The following is a 21,748-nucleotide window of genomic DNA, read 5'->3' as shown; positions in this document are numbered from 1 at the left end:
TCCCTTCTACCTCACCCATGTCAACATCTCAACAGGGAAAAACACATCAGTATTCTAGATCTTTCTTCTGAGCTTTTGTGTCTGTTCCCTCTGCTTGGAAGAGTCTTCCCACCCTTATTCCAATTTAGCCTTGCTAAGTTCAAGAAGCCTATCTCTAATTGGTCTGGTCTCTTCCCCTGCACCCTAAGATCCTTCTGCTTTCCCATCATTGAACTCATTTCTCTGGTAGAATTCACCAGTAACTTGTCTGTCTCCCATGCTAGACTCCAAGCTCCAGGTAGAAAAGGGCTTCATCTTGCCTGGGCATTGCCGTGTCCCCCCATCCCCAACCTAGTGTCTGGCTTATATGATAAGTGCTCAGTAAGCTTTGTCTAACAAATAGATGAGACAGAGTAATCTGGGTGGGTGAAGCAAAGGAGATTCTTGACATCAAGAGCTCCTTTGCTGGAAGCAATGGGGATGGGGGTTTCCAAACCAAATCCATAAGCATTCTCCTTATGAACCCATCCCTTCCTCCCTTCACATTTGGTACTTCCTGATCCTACGTGGTTGGTTCTGTCCAGACCCTTGGGTAAGACCCTCCTGTTCCATTACCCCATCTCCATCTCCCAGGACCCTGAGGTCCCATCCTTTCCCAATTTGCATTTTCCTCACTAGTTTTCAGAGTCACCAGCCCACCCCCTTGTATGTATCTGTTGGTTTGCTTTCCCAAGTGTAAGCACTTTTATATCTACCATATTCCTTCAGGCTTACAACAGAGCAGAAGGCCTTTCAGTACACTAGCTTGGACCTCACCTCTAGAGCCTGAATCCCAGCTTTACCACTTACCATCCGGTGAATCTAGGCAAATTATTTCATATTTTTGTATCTGTTTCTTTATTTTCAAAATAAGTCTTTTAGGAGTATCTACTTTATGGAGTTATTGAAGAACTAACTATTAACACATGTGTCTACATGTATGGTAGCCAGTTTCCAAAATGGCTGCCAATGAACCTTCCCTCCTGGTAATCACACTATTGTATAGTGCCTTCCCACAACGAATAGCGCTGATCTGTGTAATCAAGGGGATATTAAGAAAAGGATGGTGTGTGACTTCTGAGCTAGGTTATAAAAGACAATGTGGCTTCTGCCTTCCTCTCTTGGATAATTCACTCAGGGGAAGCCAGCCATCACGTCATGACGACACGCAGCCCTATGGAGAGACTGCACATGTCAAGGGTCTTTAGTGCCAAGTCCTAGGCTCCTTTTTCTGTCCCATTGTTCCAGTTATCTGTTGTTGAATAGAGAGATACCTAGTGGCAAAAAAAACCCTCAACTATTTTATTATGCTTCTGGACTTTGAGAATCTGGAATTCCAACAGAACACTGTGGGGATGGTTTATCTCTGCTCCACTATGTCTAGGGCCTTAGTTGGAAAAACTGAAAGTATGAGGGTGACTTGATAGCTAGGGGCTGTATTATCACTCTTATGTCTGGCAATAGATGCTAGATTTTGGCTGAATCCCTTTATGTGGACTCTTCATGTAAACTGGACACCCTCTTAGCATGGTGACTGGGTTCCAGAGCAAGAGTCTCAAGAGGCAAAGGACATAAGGTACCAGTTTCTTAAAGCCTGAGACCTGAAAGTGGCCCAGTAACTGTTTTGCCACATTTAGCTGATCAGTCAGTCATGAAACCCAGGTTCAAGAGGAGGATACATAAATCCTACCCCTGAATAGGAGGCATATCAAAGACTATGGGGGCCATTATTTAAAACTGCCACACTCACAGCAGCCTCCCCTGTTTAGTGAGAGGCTCAGAAAATGCAGCCCTGCCCTGGCAGCCACCTCTGGTGGGTTGGCCTTATGTGCACAGAAAAGAAACACAAACTCTACCAGCCTCCTGCACTATATGCTCAGGAAGAGCTTCTGTAGGGAGGGAACATTGAAGGTTCAGAGAAGGGGCTGGAGTTGTCAGAATGCTTCCTGGCATTTACCATCTGCCAGGCACTGGAGAAATAAAGACACAAAACCTTAAGTAGTGGCTTTATAGGGTAGTGTATGATGTAGAGGGAGAATGTGTAAAGAAACACTACCACCTGATATAATAGGTGCCACATGAGAAATGCCTACAGAAAGGACACTCTACCCTGCCTCAGGGGCTCAGAAGAGGCTTCCCAGAAGAGATGATGTCTGAGTCAAAGGAGAAGGGCATCCCAGGTATAGGAACAAGCCTGGGCAAAGGCAAGGAGACATGAGAAAACAGTGTTTGGGCAACTACAAGTGATTCAGTCTGGCTGGGGGGTGGGGGGCAGAACCGAGATACAGACCTCCAAGGACACATTGGGGCTGGGTTCCAAGAATAATTACAAAGGTAGATCACTTGCTGGTGAGAACTGGGCAAGTGGCATGAGGGGAAAAGGATGTCCATGGCATGTTGGCATTGCTATTAGCTTGAGAAAGATCATAAGAGGTGAAGAGGTGGGGGTGGTTTTGGCCATGTGGAGCCCGAGATGCCTGTGAGGCATTCAGGTGGAGATTACAGTTTGATCTGTGTTTGGACAGGTCTGGTCTGAGGACCAAATAAGACAGGGGAGTGGCTGATCAAGAGCCTTGAATGTCAGGGTAAAGGGACACGTCTATGGGATATGTAGGTCTCTGTAGGCAAGAAAGAGCTAAGGAAGGTTTTAACTAAGAGATTATAATAGCTAATAATAAGGGCTCATTACATGTTGGGCACAGTCCCAAACATTTTATATGAACTTATTTAGACCTCACAGTGATCCCATAAGGTGAGTATCACCGAATTTCATTGAATTTAAAATATCATCAATTATAATATGTACCATTATGCCATGACACGTCTTCAATTTATGATGGATTCTTCAGAGATGTTAAAATTTAACCAGGAAAAATAAGGCTATAGAGTGAATGAAATACATGATCTGCATTTAAAATATGAAGAAACAGAAACCAAGAAGTTAAATGACTTGCCCAAGGTCCACCTAAGAGACAAAGCCAGGATTTGAAGCCCAACTCCAAAGCCCAAGTTCTTAGCCATCATCTGATGCTGGACAGGAGGTTGTAAGCAGGTGGAGTTTAAAAAAACCAGTGTGGCTGCTGAGGGTGCAGTGGATTCAAAGGGAATGCGCAGAGTCAGATGGCACATCTGGGAGACAAGTGAAAAGGTTCTAGAGTGGGCTGGAGGCCACAGGGCAGGAGGAGGGGGCCACATAGGGTAGAGGTCCTTCAAGAATGGGCAGAACTGGTTGACCCACTGCATGTTAGGTGTGAAAACAAGGACAACTCTAAAATGTTGAGCCTGAAAAGAAGGTACAGCATAGGAGGGTACAAGGTAGCTACTGCAGACCAGAGGAGTGCTGTGGTGCCTGGGCAGTCAGAAGGTGTGTCTTTTCACCCCATTTTGGGCAGTGATGCTGCTTAGCACCTGGTGGACACTTACTAAGTATTTGTCAAATAAATGGATGAATCAATTGTATGATCTTGTGCAAGTTGTATGATCTTGCTGTATGATCTCTGGGTTTCTCTCTCTCTCTCTCTCTCTCTCTCTCTCTCTCTCTCTCTCTCTGTGTGTGTGTGTGTGTGTGTGTGTAAAATGAAAGGATTGGACTAGAACATGTAAAATAACATGGAAGGTACTCTCCTGGAAGAGGTAGGCATTCCTCTCCCCTTTCCAGGACCTTTATGGTTACCCCCAAAACAATGATGCTAACCCTGGCTGTAAATTAGATTAACCAAGACCCAATATGAGACTACTAAATTCAGAATCTCTGGAGATGGGTAGTTTTTCAGGCTTCCCAGGTGACTCTAATGTGCAGCTGGTTGAGAACCCTGGCCCTGGGGCCCCCAGGTAACCAGTTTGAAACCACTAGACTAGGTGAGGGCCAGGATACCTTCTAGGCCTAAGATCTTAGACTGAGACTCGTGTTTGGTGACAGGCCTCTCTTTTTATGTCCCATCTCTCATCCCCCAAACCAAAACTCCTGATAGCTAGGGGACAAACACCAGGGTTTCACAACCTCATATTATTGATGTTTTGGGACAGATAATTCTGTGTTGTGGAGGACTCTTCTGTGCGTTTTAGGATGTTGAGTAGCATCCCTGGTCTCTACCCACTAGATGCCAGTAGTATACCACCCCATCCCCACTAATCAAAGCAATGAAAAATGTCTTCAGATGTTGCCTTCTCCTGGGGTGCAAAATCCCCAATTGAGAATCACTGTATTCCACTGAGCTTCCCTGTCCTCCCACATCAGTTGCAGACAGAGGCGAGGCAAGGGCGGAGGCCATTTCACAGCATGTTTAGTTGGGCCTGGCAGGAAAGAAGCCTTTGTGGGAGGCCAAGGCTTCACAATGTTAAATGGAGGGAGAGCATGCCAGCAGACTGACTGATGTGGTCTCACTCGAAGAAGTTCTCCAGAACACTTATTACCGGATTCCCAATTAGTCGTAGGAAGGCCAAGAGTAGTTTCTGGGGCAGACAGCCCCCGCTTTCCGGGAACAGGCAGAGGGGGGCGTGGGAGTGGTGGTTTGTGTGGAGGGGATTCTTTCCTTCTGTAGATATTTTCCTGGCATTGGTGACTGTTTTATCTGATTGGTTGAGGGTTGGAGGGGAGGAGCTTTCCAGCTATGGGTGCCTGGGTCCCTGGAGGCCCTCTGACACTGGGATCATGGGGATATCTGGGTTTCAGAGTCTGGAAGACTGAACTTTTGGGGGTGGAACTAGGGCTGGCTGGTTCCCACCCCCCAAGGGAAGTGGAAGTTGTGGGTACATTCTCCTTACAGCTGGAGGCTCGGTTTGTCAGCATCTTCATAAGTCACTTTTTGCTTTGAGGAGGTGGGACCTGAAGGAAGACAAGAAGTGGGAGGTCTGGGAAGGGAAGGAGGAGGAATGTTTTTTTGAAAGAGGAATGGTGGGTGGTGGAAATTACTGGTGGATCAGAGGAAGTGAGGCTTTTTCCTGCCCTTATCCCCCAACTCACTCTACCATGAGGCTCAGGATACCCAAGAGCAGGACAGCTCCAAAGACAGAGAGGAGCAGAATTCTGGCTTCCCAAAGATCGTGACTTCCTGCAGGGAACCCAGGAAGCAGTGAAAGATCCTGGGGACCAACCTGTCGACACTGGGGAAGCCTAAGAACTCAGAGATCTGGGTGAGGTGAGGCAGAGGTGGGGAGTAAGGACCTGGGAAACAGCGCTTTTGGGGCCAACAGTGCACCTCAAAGCCCTCGCAGGTGGAGCAGTTGTACAGGATAGTGCTGCCCCCTGCAGGAGACAGAAGGACCAGAGCTGGGGAGGGGAAACCCAAACTCCACCCTTCCAGAGTATTCCACTTCCTCAGGCTAACTGCCAAGCTCTCCTCCGGTACCCCGAAGCCCCTTGTCCTTGCAACCCCTTTCCTTTTCTACTCACGGCAGGCAGGAGCACAGAGGGCTGAAATGAAAGACAAGGATGAGCCGCTCAGCCATACACCTCTTTGCCCCAGATCCTAGGCACCCCTTTATCCTTCCCCATATCAGTACCTTCCCTGGTGTACTCAGGAAGCTTGGTCTTTTGAAGCCATTGCCAATATGAAGGGAGTGAGGAGGGAGACTTTTTGATCTCTAGGGAGGCAGAGAGCAGTCATTTTCCCCAGGGCCTCAACAATGCCAACTGACCTCCACCCCTTCACTCAGCACTTCCACCATCATGCCCTCCTGTCTCCACCTACTCTCCACTCTTCCCTGGCTCCCTAGCCCCCTCCTCTCATCTTTCTCCTTTGTGCCCATCCAAATCTTTAGATTGTGCCTCCCCCATTGACCTCACCCATGACCCTCAGGACTCTGTGAGTCTTCTCTGTGACTTTGTTCATGGACAGCTCATCTGTGGAGATGGACAAGGACCTGTGATTCCATCAGCCTGGAAGATTCTGGGGTCTCTCCTAACTTTCCTACGGTCCAAAGAAGCTCTCCCAGAGGGAGAGACCAGTGTGTCGAGGGCTGTGGACTGAGGTGACAACTGAAAGAAATAGCTGGGAAGCCACACGTTGCCCTGCTTGAGGCATGGGGGTGACTGTTGCTGGGCCCATCCCTGGATGTCTGGACTTACCTAAGGCAAAGGCTGAGAAGTTCCAGGAGGCCTCACAGTCCTTCCACTGGGCCTCCATTTGGCTGCAGAGCTGAGCCAGGCGGCCCGACAAGTCGCGGGATGGAAGGTGACAGAAGACACAGGCCTGGGCAGCTGCCAGGAAGACCCCACCTAGCACCAGCATCCACATGAGCCCTCTCGTGGGGTGTTAGAGGGGAGCTGGCCCCACCCACCTAGGCTCAGAAGGCCTCAGAATGCTCTGTGATCCTGAGCATTTGCCTGGAAGTTCTAGTGTTCCAGAACAGTTGGAGGTTCTAGAGTATTCCAGAACAGTGCCACTGCTCCATCCCTGGCTGGGGCCCATGGACCTGGGGACCGGCACCCCCAACCTGGCCCTCAGCAGCCTTTACAAGTTTGTGGTTCCAAAAGCAACTTTATTTTTCTTCTTGTAAGTGATAATAAGTGACTCCCCCAGTGAAAAAGTTGTTCATGAATATCCCATCCCCTCAGGGGCCCAGAAATCCTATCCTTTCCCATATCTTCCCCGACTCTCCCCGACTCTCCCAAACTCTCCAAGTTAATCTCCTCTCTGACCTGGGCAGCCTTGGGTCTTCTCCAGCTATCTCCTAGCAACAAGCCTATGGTTGCCTTAGCAACCAAGAGTTCTATAAAGGCCTCTAAGGCCAGGCTAAGCCCAGTGACTTCTTTTACCTCTCACCAGGAAGATCCTAGTGAGTCAAACCCCAACAGGTCCCTCCTGCATACGTGGTGATGTGAATGCACATGCGTGAACACACACACATCCCTTATGATTAAACTACTAATTCTTAGTCTACTCACACCCAAACCACATACACACCTGGTGCCCAAACAGTTGCTAGGCAACCCCAAACAGGCCTGGACATGAGGGACCACAGAAAGACCAGCACACAGTTACCATCACCAGCAACACAGATAGGAGCCAGGATGTCAGGGACCCACACATCAGCCAGACACATACTGAATGCACACATATACATACACACACATACACACACACATGAAGAAAGTAAGGCTAGGACTCAAGAAGATGCTACCCTTCTCCCCATGGCCAGCCCCGCCATCAATATGGAATTCTTTAAAATACTTGGCTCTCCAGAGGGATGCTTCACCCCACAGTTTTGGGTATTCTCCTAGTTCCCTTATGCCAGCCTAGGATGAGGTGTAACCTTTCTGTCTCCTTCAGTAAATGGCTTGGAGTACAGCAAAGAATCTCCCTTCCCATGTTCCAGAATGTTGTGGCCTAACATTGGTCAGGCCAGGCCAGGCCACTCAAGTCTAGGAGAAGTCACAAACCAGGAGAGCACATTAGAGCAATCCAAAGTCCCTCTTCCTCCCAGACCTCAGTACCCCTACAGGGTTCTGCTAGGCCTAACCTGGACAGAGAAGGGTCCCCATTTTTTCAGACCCCTAAATACTGAGCTCCCACCAAGGAAACACTGGAGATCCCTAGCCTCAGACAAGAACAAGCCAGGAGAAGCTTTCCCACACCTCCCAGGATTAGCACCAGTCCAGACTCCCTGTACCACTTGCGGCCCACAGCGGGCTTGGGTTTGGGGAGGCCTGCCCACATCTAGGCTCCAATAGGTGCAGCAGTGGGACCCTTGACTCTCACAGTTCCCATAGCAGAGCTAGTAAGAGGCTTCAGGGGAGCCTTCAGCCCCTTTGCTGACGCTTTCTTTCTTCCTATTCCTCAAACTGAGGGCAGCGTTCTCAGTTCTCAGTTCTCAGTGCCGGACGAAGCGCAGAGATCTGGAGTTGAGCAGATCTTCAGGGTCAGGGAAAACGGAGTCTAGACGGAAGCCATGCTCCAGAGCCACCCGCAGCACCTCCTCCAGGAAGCCTGGTGTGCTTACCACTTCCCGTCGCTCTCCTGGCCCCCCAGTCCACAATGGCTGCAGCCCCAGTCTCCTGTACTCCACTTCGGGGAGTCCTGTGGGGTGGGGTGCCCACTCCAGACGAAAATGTGGGCCTCCCTCTGCTCTCTCCTCATTGACCACACCAAATCGAGCCCTCATGGCACCCAGACATTCTGGGTCGGTGCAGAAGAGGTTGGCTTGAAAAGTGTCCACCTGGACAGAGCTCAGCTCATAGTGGTGTGGGCCCTGGCGAGAAGAGAAGTGCACCAGGCGGGGACTGGCATCTACATCTGCGTGGAGCAGAGCAGCTGTGGGTGCATGGGTCCCCTGAGAGGCCTCCAGTTCCCGCAGAGCATCTAGGAGGGGCCGGATCTGGTAGAAGTCGGCCTCTGCCCTGAGAAGTGCTGTCTCCCCATACCCAAGGGGCAGGTCCAGGCGGCCCAGCCGAAGGAAATTGAGAATGTGCCGAAAGGCCTTACCATCTCGGTCGATGAAGTATTGGCCACCTCCCTGGGAGTTGAGGTTGGGGGGCATAGGGGTGCCAGCCTTAAACATGGCCCCCAGCATGGAGTCTGGGAAGCGAGTCAGGGTCTCCAAAGTGGTGGAATATAGTGTGCCCCCCACATTCAGGGTCACGGGGCCCCCAAAGGAGGGGGGCGAAGAGGGCACAGGAGGAGGGGAAATTTTGGGGCGTACTGAAGACACCAAAAAAGAAAAAAAGGCAGAACTTCCTGGGTTTGTGCAGAATTGAGTTGTAAGTTTCAGACTCTAGGTTGAAGGCACCAGTTGGAGTACAAGGTAGCAAGATTCCGGGCTCACCTAGCTCTCTGGGCGGTAGGGGATGGTTTCCTGGCACAGAAACGCCCGAAAGGCTGAGAGAACGTATGAAAAGAACACAGGGAAGCCCAAGAGGGAAGGGTAATTTAGGTCAAGACGCATCCGATTCTGAGTGATCAGCGACTCCTTTCTGCGATCTTCAGACAGTGGGTTTCCAGAATCCAACCGGCAGGTTACGGTGGCAAGCACAAAGCCAACTCTTTAAAGGGTCCAGCTTCCGAGTTCTCGGGCAAATCGCTGTCGTAGTGGGCGAGTTCACGCAGGGTTCCGGGGGCCAGTCAGAAGTCTGGCCTTGGCCTGGCTCCGGAGCGGGTCCCAGGAGATGGAGGCGGGGCTGCCTGGAGCTGATGGCGGAATTGCCCCTGTAGCGGCTGAGGAGCGAGGATGCACGCTCAGTCCAGGCTGCGAGTGTCTGAGGACTCTGATGGAACAGGCCGGGGGTCTTGGAACCTGTGCGTCGCCGCCTTTCCGGGGTACCGCGGCAGCCGCTGAAGTCCTCTACGCCCCCAGGAAGTGGCCTCAGGGCAGCCGCTGGGGCCCTTTAAGGGACAGCCCCGCCCCCTCGGCGCCCCGCCCTCCACCCCCGCGGGGCTCGCGCTGCTCGGGTGGAGGTGGTGAACCAGAGACACGGGGTGGACGGGCTAGACGGGCGGACGCAGCAGGGGTGGGGTCTGGAGGGTGACTCAGGCGCCTCGCTCCGGATGTAGCCGCCACAGCCCCGTCGGCCCCAGGTGTGCACGACCTCACGTCTGCAGCTCGGCGGAGGCAGGAGTCCCCAATCCCGCCACTTTGAGAAAACGTGGCGTGGGCCAGGGCTTGGGGACTATCAGTTTCTTTCTTGTCGCTCCTGTCAGAAATTCCCGAGGGGGCGGATGCTGAGCTGCGGCATTCCCTGGATGCCTCCAGGCCGGGGTGGCCGAACCAGCCTCTCTATCCTGGCCCGACGCCAGCTCCCCCTGAGAGAAGGCCGGCTTCAGCCCATGCAAGCGGCTTCTCCCGGGCTGAACGGGTCTGGCCGCGTCGCCTGAGCCGGAGAGCCCCACCCCATGGCCTCTGGGTGCTAGGGCTGAGGCTGCAACTTCTACTTCATTCTCCGGGAGTCACCCCTTGCGTGACTCGGGTCTCCCAAACTCCCATACACTCTGCACCTCAAGAGCCGCAGAGCCCAACACCTTGCTGGCCCGGAGGTGGTACCCGATAAATGAACTATGAAGGGAAGAGCAAAGTACATGGGCTTTAATGGCAACGGAGTCAGCAGTGGGAGAGGAAGGGCAGGGGTCGCTCGCAGGCTCACGAAGGCCTGAAATCAAAGCGTGTGGAGATCATGACTACGCCGGCTCAGCTTCTCCGGGTCGTCTGAAGCCATGAGAGAGAAGTCACGGAAGATGTCCAGATACGTCTCATCTCCTGAGGGGAGGGAGGAAGGGCTGGGAGTCCACAACTGGGCCCTAGCATGGGAGAATATGCTGGGGCCAGCTGGTCCAGCCAGCCTGGTAAGAGCATGCGTAGAGGAAACACCTGCACCATCAGGGCACCGCCCTCACCTTTGCTTTGTTTTGACGCCCTGGTGCATGGAATGTGCTTAATTCATATTTGTTGAATAAATAATAGAATTAATTGATGAAGATGGACATGAGGGGGACAGGTCACCAGGGAGCCAGAAGCCCAGAGTTACAATGTTGGGCCTAGTGGGGTGCGGTGGGTACTTTACCTGTCTGGCCCTGGGCTGCTTCAGCCTCTCTCATCTTTGCCAACCGTAGCCTAAAGAGGAGAGAATTAAGGAATGAATGACAATCTCCTTAACTCTTCCTCACTCCAACTTCCTATCCTTTGAGCAGGTTGTTTATTTATTTGTTTCCCCAGGGTCTAGTGCTTAAAAGATGCCTGACAACAATGTTGATGAATGATGCCTTCCAGAATGAGCTCTTCACCCTCCGAAACTGCCTGCCTCCTTCCTACTCCATACCCCAATCAACACTTGGAGCAACCTGTCTCTCCCCCGGTCCAGAAGCTGACCTCGCCAGTCCCCAGGCCTGGCACCTTCAGGTCTCCCCATTAGCCCCACCCATGTGGATGGTGCAGGTACTAGCTCTGCCCCCTTGGGCATCCTCACAGGGTGACGATGTCAGCATTGGCTGTTTCCATGGCGATAGTCAGAGGGTCCCTGCCTTCAGAGTCCTGAGCTCCCAGGTCAGCTCCCCTTTTCAGGAACAGGCAGGCCAGCCTAGAGAGGATAGCCAGGTTCAGCCAACAGCTCACCCCATCTGGAGCCTTTCTCCCCAAGGCCATCATCGCTGCCTCTCCTACCCAGTATGCCCAAGAATGGTTGCGTGGTGGAGCGGACCCCGGCCGTGACTGTCTGCCTGGTTCACGTTAGCCCCATTCTGAAGGAGAAATTCACAGGCCAGAAGAGAATTCTGCATTGAGAAGTGGAGAATGGGGAGAGAATGTGGCATCCTTAGAGGCTGATTTAAAGATATTTTAGAGTAGGGTCAGTTCAGGGGGCAGGGTATGGGATCAGGAGTGTAGGGGTACAGCTAGGTGTCAGGCTCTGCTCTAGCTTTTTACATGTATTCATACGTTATATCCATAGTACAACCTAATGAGGTATAGGATCCCTTTTTACATCTGAGGAAACTAAGGCACAGAGCGATTCCTAACTGTAAGTGGTGAGAGCCTGGATTCAGATCCAGGTCATTTGCCTCTAAAGCACACACTCTTAGCAACCAGTCTCTATTGGTTATCATTCCCTATGGGGTAGGGGTAGGGGCAAGAAAGTCTGGAGTAGAGAAGGAAAGGAGCCTTAAGGTGGGGTGGGGAGGTTGGCAAGACCCTCACAGCAGCTGTGGCCTGAATCAGTGGTGTGGCATTCTCCTGACCCACGTTGACCCAGTTGACATCGGCTCCATGGGCGAGGGCATCAGCCATGGTGGGGAGGGATGGAGGATGCCCAGCCGCTCGAAACAGCAGAGCCCCAGGATGCAGGCTGCCCAGGTTATCAGAGGGTGGCTCTGTTAGAGAGAATCAGCTTTGAGTCTGGGAAGAAAACCCTCAGTAAAGTCCCCTGATGCTGTAATAGGACAGGTCACTTCCTGATCATGGGGAGGCTTTCAAGATTCTGGGGACTGTAGTAGGAAGTAGAGGTAAATGTGAGTGTGTGTGTGGGTGCCCCTAGGATATAGAGGCTAGAAAACATCATTAACCTCTTCCTGTCCAACCACCCTGACTGGCTGGGATGTTGTGGGTGAGCTGACTCACTGAAGGTCTGTCTCAGCTCTCTTGGCTCCCTCCATCTACTCCAGCCAAACTTACACCCTCCTTCACAGGCCTTTGGAGACCCTAGCTCATTCTCAGTCCTTACTTTTCTCATGCTGTTGACACCCTTACATAGTCCTCCTTGCCTATTCCCAGCCCTATGCGCCTTCCCATTCTTCACTGTAACCCCCAGAACTCTTGCCTTCTAAAACCAGTGCTGGTGTTGTCTGGCCCCTCCAACATTCTCAAAGGGAAAGCCTGGGTCTTATACTCTGAACCTCCCCACCAGGTTTTGCACAGTGCTGAGCATACAGCAGGTGCTCAGCAAATGCCCAACCAACCCTATACCTGGCTTGGATCTGAAGTTCCCCGGCTGGGGCTTAATGGAAGGCTTTGGGGGCACAGGAGGCTGCCCCCTTGGGGGGCCCCGGCCACCTCTTCGCCCTCGAATCTCAGGAAGCTTGGTCAGGAACTTCTTCTCTACGTATTTGGCATGAATCCAGGCCTCCTTCTCCTGCCTGGAGGGGTGGTAGGGGAAGAAGACAACAGTCTTCCCTCCTCCCATTCTAGAATTTCCTCCCTCCCTGTGAAGAGGGCAGCCCCAGCCTCTCCCCACCCCTGCCTCACCGGGAGCAGCTGGGGCCTGGCTTCTTCACAGCCATGGCCTCCACACGGGCCTCATAGATTTGGTTGATGACTACATTTCCCAGCTCACACATAAGCTACAGGCAGCCAAGGCAGAAGCAGAGATAGGTGGGGGTGAGCATCTGAGCCCTCAGGGCTCTGCAACCCTGTCCTCACCCCACTCCACACCCCCATACTCTTCACGATACCCACGAGTCACCTTCACTAGTTCCGGCTCCCATGAGTCAAGTGTCAGAGACCGGACTTTAGAGAAATGAACTCCAAGGCTCCTGGAGGAATAGAATGAAAGTCAGGCCTTATGTGAGGCAGCAGCTGCGGGGAGCTGCTGCTGCTCCCGAAAAGACTTGGAGACAAAATCCTGCATGGGGGCCCATGTAGAAGTGCTGGGCCAAGAGGCAGCAAGGCAGCTGGGGCCATGTGGCCCTGACCTGCATCTGGCAGAATCCTGCCTGTTCACCATCCCTCTTCTCCTTTCTTCTCCTACATTTTATTTTAAGGGCTTCAACCTCTCCAGCCACCTCCTTCTCTCTTGGCACTTTGGCCTGGACAACTCTTTCCAGCCATTCTCCTTCCCTTCTTCTAATAGACTGACTCAGGGTGAGGACCATATCGACTTGCTAAGGCCTCACCTTTTTTCTCTCTGTTCTTCATTGTCTCCCCGACCCTCAGCATCCCTAACCCCACACCTCCTCCAATCAAACCAATAAACTCCTCTGAGTGTCCCCCAACTCTGGCTAGACCAGGACACCAAGGAGCTGAGCCTGCCTGGGTTTAACTTATGCCCCTCAGGCTTGGTCCAGGCCTGTGCCCGGTGACCGCCAGAACATAAGAGGAAGCCAGGGCAGGGTAGAAAGAGAAGAGCCTGTGTAATGGGCTCTTATCTTGGTTCCTCCAACACTGCAGCCAGAAGGAATGGGGCCAATGCCTGGGGCCTTGGGGAGTAACCTGTGGATGCCGGAGCACTGAATGCAGAGGGTGACACCAAGGTTGATGCTGGCCCACTCAGGGGCTGGTTCTCGGCAGTCGCAACACTGGGCATTGCCATCCACACTCTGCACCTGAGCTGCCACATGCCCCACTCCACCAGGCTCCCTTCCCTTGGTCGTCCCGCCGGAACCCAGGGTGGCAGCGGAGCCCATGCCCAGGTGTCCTGAGCCCTGGGGGAAACAGGGGAAAGAAGGAGTAGCCACAGGGCCTAGGGGAAGGGATGCCCAATCTCCCTGGGCAGCCTGGGCCTACACTCCCATATTAAGGTACCTGGCCTGGACCCCGGGGGCTGTCATCAAGGTGAGCCTGGCTGAAGGCTGTGGCAATGCTGCTTTGTACAGCGCTGATCCACAGCTGCAGGAGGCGTTCTGAGTCAGCCTGTAGGAGGCAGGACCTGGGCAGGAGATGAGATGGAGAGCAGGGAGGGGTCTAAGGCCTAGGGAACATGTGGCAGAATGAGCAGGCTGACATTCAGCTAGTATTAACTGGTATCAGTCATACTGAAATACTTTTGCAAGAGTTGGTAATATCCTTCTAAATATTTCCCATCACCCTATGCCCACCCCGCAGACTGCCCTACAGTACAGCCACCAAAGGGTTAATGCCTAGGGCTGCATGGGAGGCTTCCAAGTCCCTGCTCCAGTCAGTGATGCCGTTGTGATTGGCTCTACCTTTCCAGTTGGTAAAGATGTAGATATTAGAGCATCATCCCTAGGGATTACACTTACTTGCTTGGGGATACCACCTCAAAGCAGAACCTCCTTTCTGAGTCAGGACAGAGCTTCACTGTGCAGAGACGAAGGTCATCTACTACCACAGTCACAGGGTCCTGGCAGGGGAAGGTGATATACGGGCAAACATCCAGCCAGCTACAGCAAGGGCCGAGTCTCCCTAGGCCCAGGCCTTCAGGACCCAGGCTACCCACCTTGTACTTCTTCTGATAAACCAGTTGGTTGCTCTGAATAGTGAACCACCGTCTAGAGGAGATAGAAATAGAGTTATGGACACAGGCAGCATTGGGATGAGGCTCGGAACAGGAACAGCAGAGAGGCTGTGCCCTTTGCTCCATAAGGATCTTGCTGAGAGGAGAAAGACCTGGGCTGTCTGTCCCATGAGATGTTCCAAAGGAGGGAGGACAGACAGTTGTGCAGATGGGGACATCTAATGGGTGCTATTCACATCTTGGACAACTTAGATTTGATGTATTTATTTATTTAGTTTTCTTTTTTTTAAGCCTACAGCACCTGGTATTCCCAGGTGGTCTCCCATCTGAGTACTAACCAGGCCTGACCCTGCTTAGCTTCCGAGATCAGATAGGATCGGGCGCGTTCAGGGTGGCATGGCTGTAGACAGATTTGATATATTTGTGAAGACAACTTTCCAGCAGATGACAATAAAATGCCTTTTCTAATAAAGTAAGTCTATTGCTACAATTTTTTAACAGATGGCAGTATCTTGGAAATGGGCTCTAATTTCTAATTTGCACAAAGATCCCATATGGGCTGGCAGTGGACCTAGAAGGGGAAGGAGTGAGTCAGAGCAGATCACCACTCTGCTCTGCACCCTGCAATGGCTTTTCATTTCCCTGAGCATTGAGCCCAAGTCCCTACAGAAGCTAACAAGGTGGTATCATAATTTACAACCCCCCCATTAGCTCCAACTTCATCTCGTACTACTTCCTTCTCCCTCCCTCTGTTCATACTCACAGCCTCCTTTCTATTTCTCTGAACACTCAGGTTTCTCAGGGCCTTGGTGCTGGGCCCTTTCTGCTCAGAACATTCTTCCCTCAGATGTCCTTTTAAGTCTCCACTCAGAAGTCATGAGGCCTACTCAGACCACTCCATTTAAAACTGCAACCCCTTCTCAGTTATCCACATCCCTTTCTTTACTATTTTTTCCTCTGGCACTCTTACTTTCTAATATAAGTATACTAACATAATATTTACTTAATTTTTACATTATTGTCAGTCCTTGCTAATGAAATGTAAACTCTCTGAAGGCAGGGGCTTTTGTCTGTTTTCCCTTGCTGTGCTTAACATACTATAACCACTCAAAAATATTTAATTGAATGAGTTTGGCTAATTGAGGTGTCCTCTCCTCACCTGCTCCAGGTCTTAAATGCATTGCTGGCCCGTTTGAAGAGATGTCCTTCCATGACCAGGCCACCAGACCCCGCCTTTAGGCTTGGCTCTGGTTCCTCCCCACCCAGCTCCTAAGGGCACAGAAGGGTCCAAGGGCAACTTTGTGGGTAAGAGCAAGGCCCCAGGCCCACCTTATTCTCATCCACAGCCCAGCCCTTACCTTTTGTTTCAGCAGCACATGTCTCTGCTCCATGTCTCTCTTCTCTCGAGCTGAATTCAAAACCAGCTGGTGCAACTGGGCACAGGAGAGGCATCTTAGATGGCCCCCACCTCCCCCAACTAGGCCAGAAAAGTTATCTCAGAGCCCAATACCCTCTACCACCTGCCTGCGCTATAGGGCCCTACCTGGGCGCCCAGCTCCTTGCGATACTGGGCCAGCCGGCTCAGCTCTTCGTGGCCCTGCTGGAAATGGGTAGCCTGGGCCTCCACCAAACGCAGCACCTGGGGCATCCAAGGTGGGCAGATGGAAGAGCTGAGGAAGGACTTTTCCCTCTTCTGTCCTGCTCTCCATCAGCAGGATCCTCCCCACCTTGCCCTTGCCACTACTACAACTCACAAACTCCATGATGTCAAACTTCCTCTTGTCCTCAATCACATTGATCTGAGGGCCCAAAAATACCTCAGGTCAGTCTTGAAAACATAGTGCCCCCTCCCACTGCACACCAGGGACTCTCCAGCCTCACGGTGACTGAGCCCTTGGTACTCTAGGCAGACAGGTTGGGGCAGGCACCTGCAGGGCATAATCCAGTGCCCGTCCCCGGTACCCAGCTCGAGCAGTCTTCAAAGCAGCTCCTGCCTCTTCTGCTTCCTGGATCCGGCGCCTAGGGACTTCTGCGTTGTGGGTAAGAGCAGCCTCCAGGCTCTCAGCCCCCCGCCAGAAATCCCGGCGAGCCTCTCGGAAACCCCGGAGACCTCTGTGTGTAGGGGGATAACAAAGAATCCCAGCTATACCCATATGCCCCCAGTAGCGAACTCCCAAAAGTAGGCCCACTCATAGCCTCTCAGCCTCTGTACAGTCAGAACTCCAAAGGGGTCCTTGAGATGGGGGATAGCAATTAGGCCACCAGAAGCCGCTAGTCTTGCAGCTTCATTCAGGGAGGCCCCTGTGGTATTGGGAAGAGGGCTGGAGGACTGGTTTCCCACTCAACTCACTCCTTGACCAAGGTTTGGATTTGCTGCTGCAGCGTATGCTGGGTGGCATCTAGAAGCTCCTGAGGGGAAGCAGAAATTGGCAGGTGGGGGTCAGGACAACAGACAACCTTGCTCCCCCCACCAGCCCTACTTATCCCCACTCACCGAATGGCTATCCAGCTTGTGGCTCAGGCTCTCAGTGAATTTGTCTAGACATTCCTAAGCAAGAAGAGGCAGAGAGAGAGTACCAGGCATGGGGTAGTAGAGCCCTCCCCACCTCTAGACCCAGCGCTATGGCTGAATTGGATGGTAGCCCCAGCCTATCTCTGGCCTGGGACCTGCAGACTCCAGACCAACCCTCCCCCTGCTTCCACAGGATCTCTGCTCATCTCAGACCCCATCCCACCCTGGTCTGGGCCCTCTACATACCACCATCATGGGCTCTGGTGGACCCAGGCGGGCCAGATCACAAATGCCAACAATGAAGGCACGGCCAGCAGCAAGGTAATGACGTCCACTTTCCAGGAGGCCATTACCCAGCTTGAGGAGCTAAGAAGCAATAGGGAGTCATGCCATGTGCCACCATAGTCGGTGACACACCCACTCCTGTCCCACTTTCTCTTCCCTTCCCCAGGGCTATGCCCCTCCTTTCCAACCTTGCCTACACTTCTCTGCAGCCCAGTCTAGCTCTCGCAGTTTCTAACACAGACTTGGTACCTTCTCATCTGAGTTACTTTACTCTCACTGCTCTGTGCCTGAAACAAAACTCCTCCCATCCTGTCACCAAAGCCAGTGTTAGCTTTGTCTCCAAAACATCTTTCTCTATCCGCTCCCACACATTTCTCCCTGCCCTGCCCCAACTGCTTGAATCCAGTTCCCTAGAAACTCCACCCTCATGCACCATTGGCTCACAGGAGGTGTGCTCTACCTAGTTGGTGTTAAATTCTACAGTACTTACTGTCTGGACTTATCTCATTCTATGCCTATTGAACATTCCCTCATAAATATTAAGCAATCACTAGGCCACAGGGTCAGGGGGAAGATGGCATGCTAGGTTACTCCTAAGGCCCATTCCACCTGGTCCTAAATAGCAAATAAGGAGGCTTGATAAACAAGGAGACAAGTGACTAGCTTGAGGAGTGTCTCCTTGGAAGAGCCAGGTGGCTGAGCCAGAAGCCAAAGTGAGGTCTCCTGATCCCTGGCTCTTGTTATTTGTAAGAACTGCACTGCCCCTAAAGTAATACCGCTTGGGTCTGGCCTAAGTCACCACATCTGGAATAGAACAATTGTCTGTGAAGCCTGTCAGCTTAGCTCAGTAAACTTTTGTTGAACTGAAAAACACTTTTTAGGACTAATGAAGGCTTCAGGGAAATGTAACTTGACTTGAGATATCTAGCAGGGTCAGTAATGGTCAGGAAACTAGCCACAATCAAACTTTTCCCCATATCTATGACATGGGACAAGGAACCAGATGCTCACAACGCCACTATATGGAGCTGAGGGACTGAGTGTCCAGTTTTTCCCTTATTCACTCCTCCTCCATATATCATAACTTTCATAAGATTGAAGTAGTGACAAACTGGTACATCTGTATAAAAGAATGGTATTCGGCAATGCAAAGGAATAAATTATTCATAAATGAACTATTGATAATAAACTGTTGATGCTATTGATACATAAGAGTTGAATAAACTTCAAGGACATTATTCTGAGTGGGGTAAAAAAAAAGGCCAGTCTTGAAAGGTCACATAATGTATTGATTCCACTTACATAACATTCTAGAAATGATAAAAGTCTAGAGATGGTGAACAGATGAGTGATTATCATGGATTAGAGAAGGGAGCAGGGAGGGTATCATTACAAAGGGTAGTACGAAAGAGTTCCTTTGTGGTGATAGGACTTTTGTTATCTTGAGAATGATGCTAGTTATAAGAATCTATACATAGATAAAGTGCCACTGGATTATACACAAAGATTTTTTTTTTTAATAGAGTATATTCAAAACAGGTAAAACCCATATAAGATCTGTAGACAGTTCATTGCATCATGCCAATATCAATTTCCTAGTTTTGGTGGTGTACCGTAGTTATATAAGATGCCGCCATTGGGAACAGCTGGGTAGTGGGTATGCGGAACATATCTGTATTATTTTTGCAACTTCTTATGAGTCTATAATTAACTCAAAATAAAAAGTTTAATTTAAAAAATATATTAATTGATCATCCACTTTTAGGCCATGATATAGTCACTGGGGATTGAGCAAAAACGACATAAAAGTCCCTCATGACACATTTTCATGAGGAAAAACAGACAAGAAAAAAATCAGCAAATGTGACAGACACATACTAAGGTGAATCCCAATGATTTCCACTTTTGCACAATCCCCACCCCTTGAATGTGAGTGAGGCCTGTGACTTGCTTCTAACCAGTACAGTAGGGCAAAGGTGATGGGATGGCACTTCAGTGATTAGGTTATGCCACATGGCAAAGGTGATGGATTTGCTCCTGTGATTATATTCTGATATAAACTGATGCCATCTTGCCAGCATAAACAAGGAAGACTCTCCTGCTGGCCTTAAAGAAGAAAGCTGCTATGAAGCACACAGGGCCAAATGGCAGGAGATTTGATGGCCTTGAGGAGAGAAGGGCCTCAGTCCTGCAATAGCAAGTCCTGCCAACAATCATGTGAACTTGGAAGAAAACCCTGAGCTTCATATGAGACTGCAGCCCCAACCAACACCTTGACTACAGCCTGCAAGACTCTGAACAGAGGACCAGCTAAGCTGTCCCTGACTCATGACCCACAGAAACTATGATAACAAATTATTAAGTCATTAAATTTGTAATAATTGGTTACACGGCAATAAAAATATAATACAGCAAGTAAACATATTGAGATAAATGCTGTAGAGAAAAATAACGAGGATGGGAGTGTATTTGTGTGTACGTGTACATGCATGTGCTGTTTTATAAAGAGTGGTCAGAGAAGGCCTAACTGTCTTGTATTTAGTGTTTACTAGTTTGTCCTCCATTGTCAGTCTATGGACTCCATGGGGACAGAAATAGTCTTGCTCTCCCCAACTGCCCAGGGTCTAGCAAAGGCAGGGCTCAAGAGCTGACTGGGTAAGTCCACAAGTGAGTCTTTTTTTCCAAGATCCTGACCTCCTTGAGGGAACAGAACCACCTCTGTGTTTCTATGTAGCCCCCAAATATCTACCCCACATGATTAGCATTCAATAATTTCTAAGATTCATTCTCCATATCCAACTTTCTCCCTGGCTCCACCTCTCTCATCTTAATCTGATCCCGGGTCACCTTTTCCAGTCGGGTCTCCAATTCAGATACTTCGGCTTCCACCAGCTCTATAGAGGCTCTGGGAAAGGAGAAATGGCGTCAAGGGAACAGAGCTTGGGTCCATTTGGTTTGTTTGCCTTGGCAGGGTCATGTTCGGGGTTGGGGTAGGGAGTAAAGGGTACAGACAGAAAAAGCTGGTGAGTTAAGAAGGCCCACCTACCTATCCTGTCTTGCTCACTAATTCCACAGTGTGATACATACTACAGCCCAGGCCAGAGCAGGAAGGGTAGAAGGAGGGTGGATGTGGCGAGGGCAGGAAGTTGCTAACCGCCCACAGCAGGTGCTGGGGGAGGGGCAGGGGTCCCAGTAAGAGGGAGGATGGAATGCCAGCTCTGGGGGTGAGAGGCTGGAGGTCCCCTCTGGATTTGATAGCAGAGGTACTACTTTGGCCCACAAGCTTGATCCTGTCCCTTTGAGACCTATTCCCTGTTAGGACATCTGGCCTGGGGAAGTGTATGTGTGTGTGTGTGTATCTTGAGGTAAGTTGGACTACCCTTCCTCTGTCCCCTAGACCTGCGAACACTTACCGGAAGCGGGGCGAGTCCTTAAGACACTCTTCGAAGTCCAGCTTGACCGTCATCTCAGTTTGACTGCTGTGGGGCCAGTGGTCCCTGGGGCCAGGCAGGTGGGGATGCAGGTAGAGGCACTTCCTGCCCCAGGAGGGGCGTTGATGAGGAAGGAGGAGAGGGTCCTCTCCTGGGTAGAGCCTGGGGGGGGTCCGCAATTCTTTTCCCAAGGGAAAGGGGTGTCCTAGGAGGAGCTCTAACCCCCACACTTCCAGGCAGCGCTGGGAGGGGCAGAGGCGGGGCCTAGGCAGAGGAGAGGGGCCTGAGATCAGAGAAGCCACAGCCCCGCCCTCAGAGACTATCTGCTGTCACCTTCCTGCTGGGGGCTGAGTCTCTCTCTGCTTCTTTCTCCTTTCGTGGTTGAGTTTTGGGAGTCTGGCAGATATAGGTTCAAATCATGATTTGGTCACTTAGAGGTTATGTGACCCTGAGCAAGCTCTCTGATTCCTGTTTCCTCATCTGGAAGATGGGTATGACAACCCCTGCCTCCAGGGTTGTTGTAAGAATTAAAGATGGTATGGTTGACTGAATCACACCTATCACTGTCATCCTGCTGCAGTTAGGTCTTCTTGGACTCCAAGGATCTTCTTGAGTCCAGTCCCCCAGACTACTCCAAACTTTCTTCTCTGCTCTGGCTGCTTGCGGTTTCCTGTGTATGAACTTCCCTCCCTCCTCCCCTTTCCTCAGTGACTGAGTAGGCCCAGCCTGGGCCCCCAATTCACAGCACCCAGACTCTTGCTCTTCTTTTTATTTCCTACTTCTAGGGTGGTGAGGGCAGGGGAAAGTTGGCTCCCACCCCATCTCCAACTGGCTACATTTTCTGTTGTCTGGTTTCCTTCTCCTGAGTCCATAGAAGCCACAGGGATTCAT

The 21,748-nt window shown here is 51.1% G+C and overlaps 3 protein-coding genes and 1 non-coding gene across 13 annotated transcripts in view; all 4 read right to left on the bottom strand.

Moving 5' to 3' along the window:
- Positions 1-4,147: 4,147 nt before the first annotated feature.
- On the bottom strand, positions 4,148-6,412 carry TMEM95 (transmembrane protein 95). Its single transcript, XM_025040119.1, is given in 8 exon segments — positions 4,148-4,801; positions 4,803-4,843; positions 4,982-5,061; positions 5,183-5,263; positions 5,411-5,431; positions 5,521-5,601; positions 5,804-5,860; positions 6,086-6,412. Coding segments are annotated over 8 exon segments (645 nt in total). The 5' UTR covers positions 6,255-6,412; the 3' UTR covers positions 4,148-4,686.
- A 65-nt stretch (positions 6,413-6,477) lies between these two features.
- Positions 6,478-9,360, bottom strand: KCTD11 (potassium channel tetramerization domain containing 11). Its single transcript, XM_006922307.3, has one exon. The coding sequence runs from the start codon at positions 8,527-8,529 to the stop codon at positions 7,831-7,833; it is 699 nt and encodes a 232-aa protein (XP_006922369.1). The 5' UTR covers positions 8,530-9,360; the 3' UTR covers positions 6,478-7,830.
- A 653-nt stretch (positions 9,361-10,013) lies between these two features.
- Positions 10,014-21,748, bottom strand: part of ACAP1 (ArfGAP with coiled-coil, ankyrin repeat and PH domains 1) — a 15,983-nt gene continuing 4,248 nt past the window's right edge. For 9 of the 10 annotated variants that reach the window (XM_025040114.1, XM_025040115.1, XM_025040112.1 and 6 more), the window contains 23 exons: positions 21,694-21,748; positions 20,840-21,121; positions 20,274-20,331; positions 17,388-17,507; positions 17,124-17,177; positions 16,980-17,038; positions 16,558-16,741; positions 16,384-16,428; positions 16,173-16,268; positions 15,988-16,062; positions 15,789-15,898; positions 14,612-14,663; positions 14,415-14,515; positions 13,957-14,080; positions 13,645-13,856; positions 12,899-12,968; positions 12,682-12,776; positions 12,403-12,572; positions 11,638-11,810; positions 11,107-11,216; positions 10,913-11,023; positions 10,511-10,560; positions 10,018-10,206 (listed from right to left, as the gene is read on the bottom strand). In XM_025040114.1, coding sequence (XP_024895882.1) covers positions 10,106-10,206; positions 10,511-10,560; positions 10,913-11,023; positions 11,107-11,216; positions 11,638-11,810; positions 12,403-12,572; positions 12,682-12,776; positions 12,899-12,968; positions 13,645-13,856; positions 13,957-14,080; positions 14,415-14,515; positions 14,612-14,663; positions 15,789-15,898; positions 15,988-16,062; positions 16,173-16,268; positions 16,384-16,428; positions 16,558-16,741; positions 16,980-17,038; positions 17,124-17,177; positions 17,388-17,507; positions 20,274-20,331; positions 20,840-21,121; positions 21,694-21,748 — 2,507 coding nt within the window. In that variant the 3' untranslated portion in view covers positions 10,018-10,105. Of the gene's footprint in view, positions 10,207-10,510; positions 10,561-10,912; positions 11,024-11,106; positions 11,217-11,637; positions 11,811-12,402; positions 12,573-12,681; positions 12,777-12,898; positions 12,969-13,644; positions 13,857-13,956; positions 14,081-14,414; positions 14,516-14,611; positions 14,664-15,788; positions 15,899-15,987; positions 16,063-16,172; positions 16,269-16,383; positions 16,429-16,557; positions 16,742-16,979; positions 17,039-17,123; positions 17,178-17,387; positions 17,508-20,273; positions 20,332-20,839; positions 21,122-21,693 lie in introns of all 10 variants that reach the window. The other variant, XM_025040110.1, reaches the window with a different exon arrangement.
- On the bottom strand, positions 14,919-15,037 carry LOC112471422. Its single transcript, XR_003043303.1, has one exon. It is a non-coding gene; the product is annotated as a 5S ribosomal RNA (ribosomal RNA).

The sequence above is a fragment of the Pteropus alecto genome, unplaced genomic scaffold (assembly GCF_000325575.1).
Source record: "Pteropus alecto unplaced genomic scaffold, ASM32557v1 scaffold398, whole genome shotgun sequence".
NCBI lineage: Eukaryota > Metazoa > Chordata > Mammalia > Chiroptera > Pteropodidae > Pteropus > Pteropus alecto.
This window is presented reverse-complemented; position numbering and strand designations above follow the sequence as displayed.

Coding starts and splice junctions, on each gene's coding strand:
- KCTD11 (XM_006922307.3), bottom strand. CDS start 8,529: ATGCTGGGGGCCATGTTTAAGGCTGGCACCCCTATGCCCCCCAACCTC.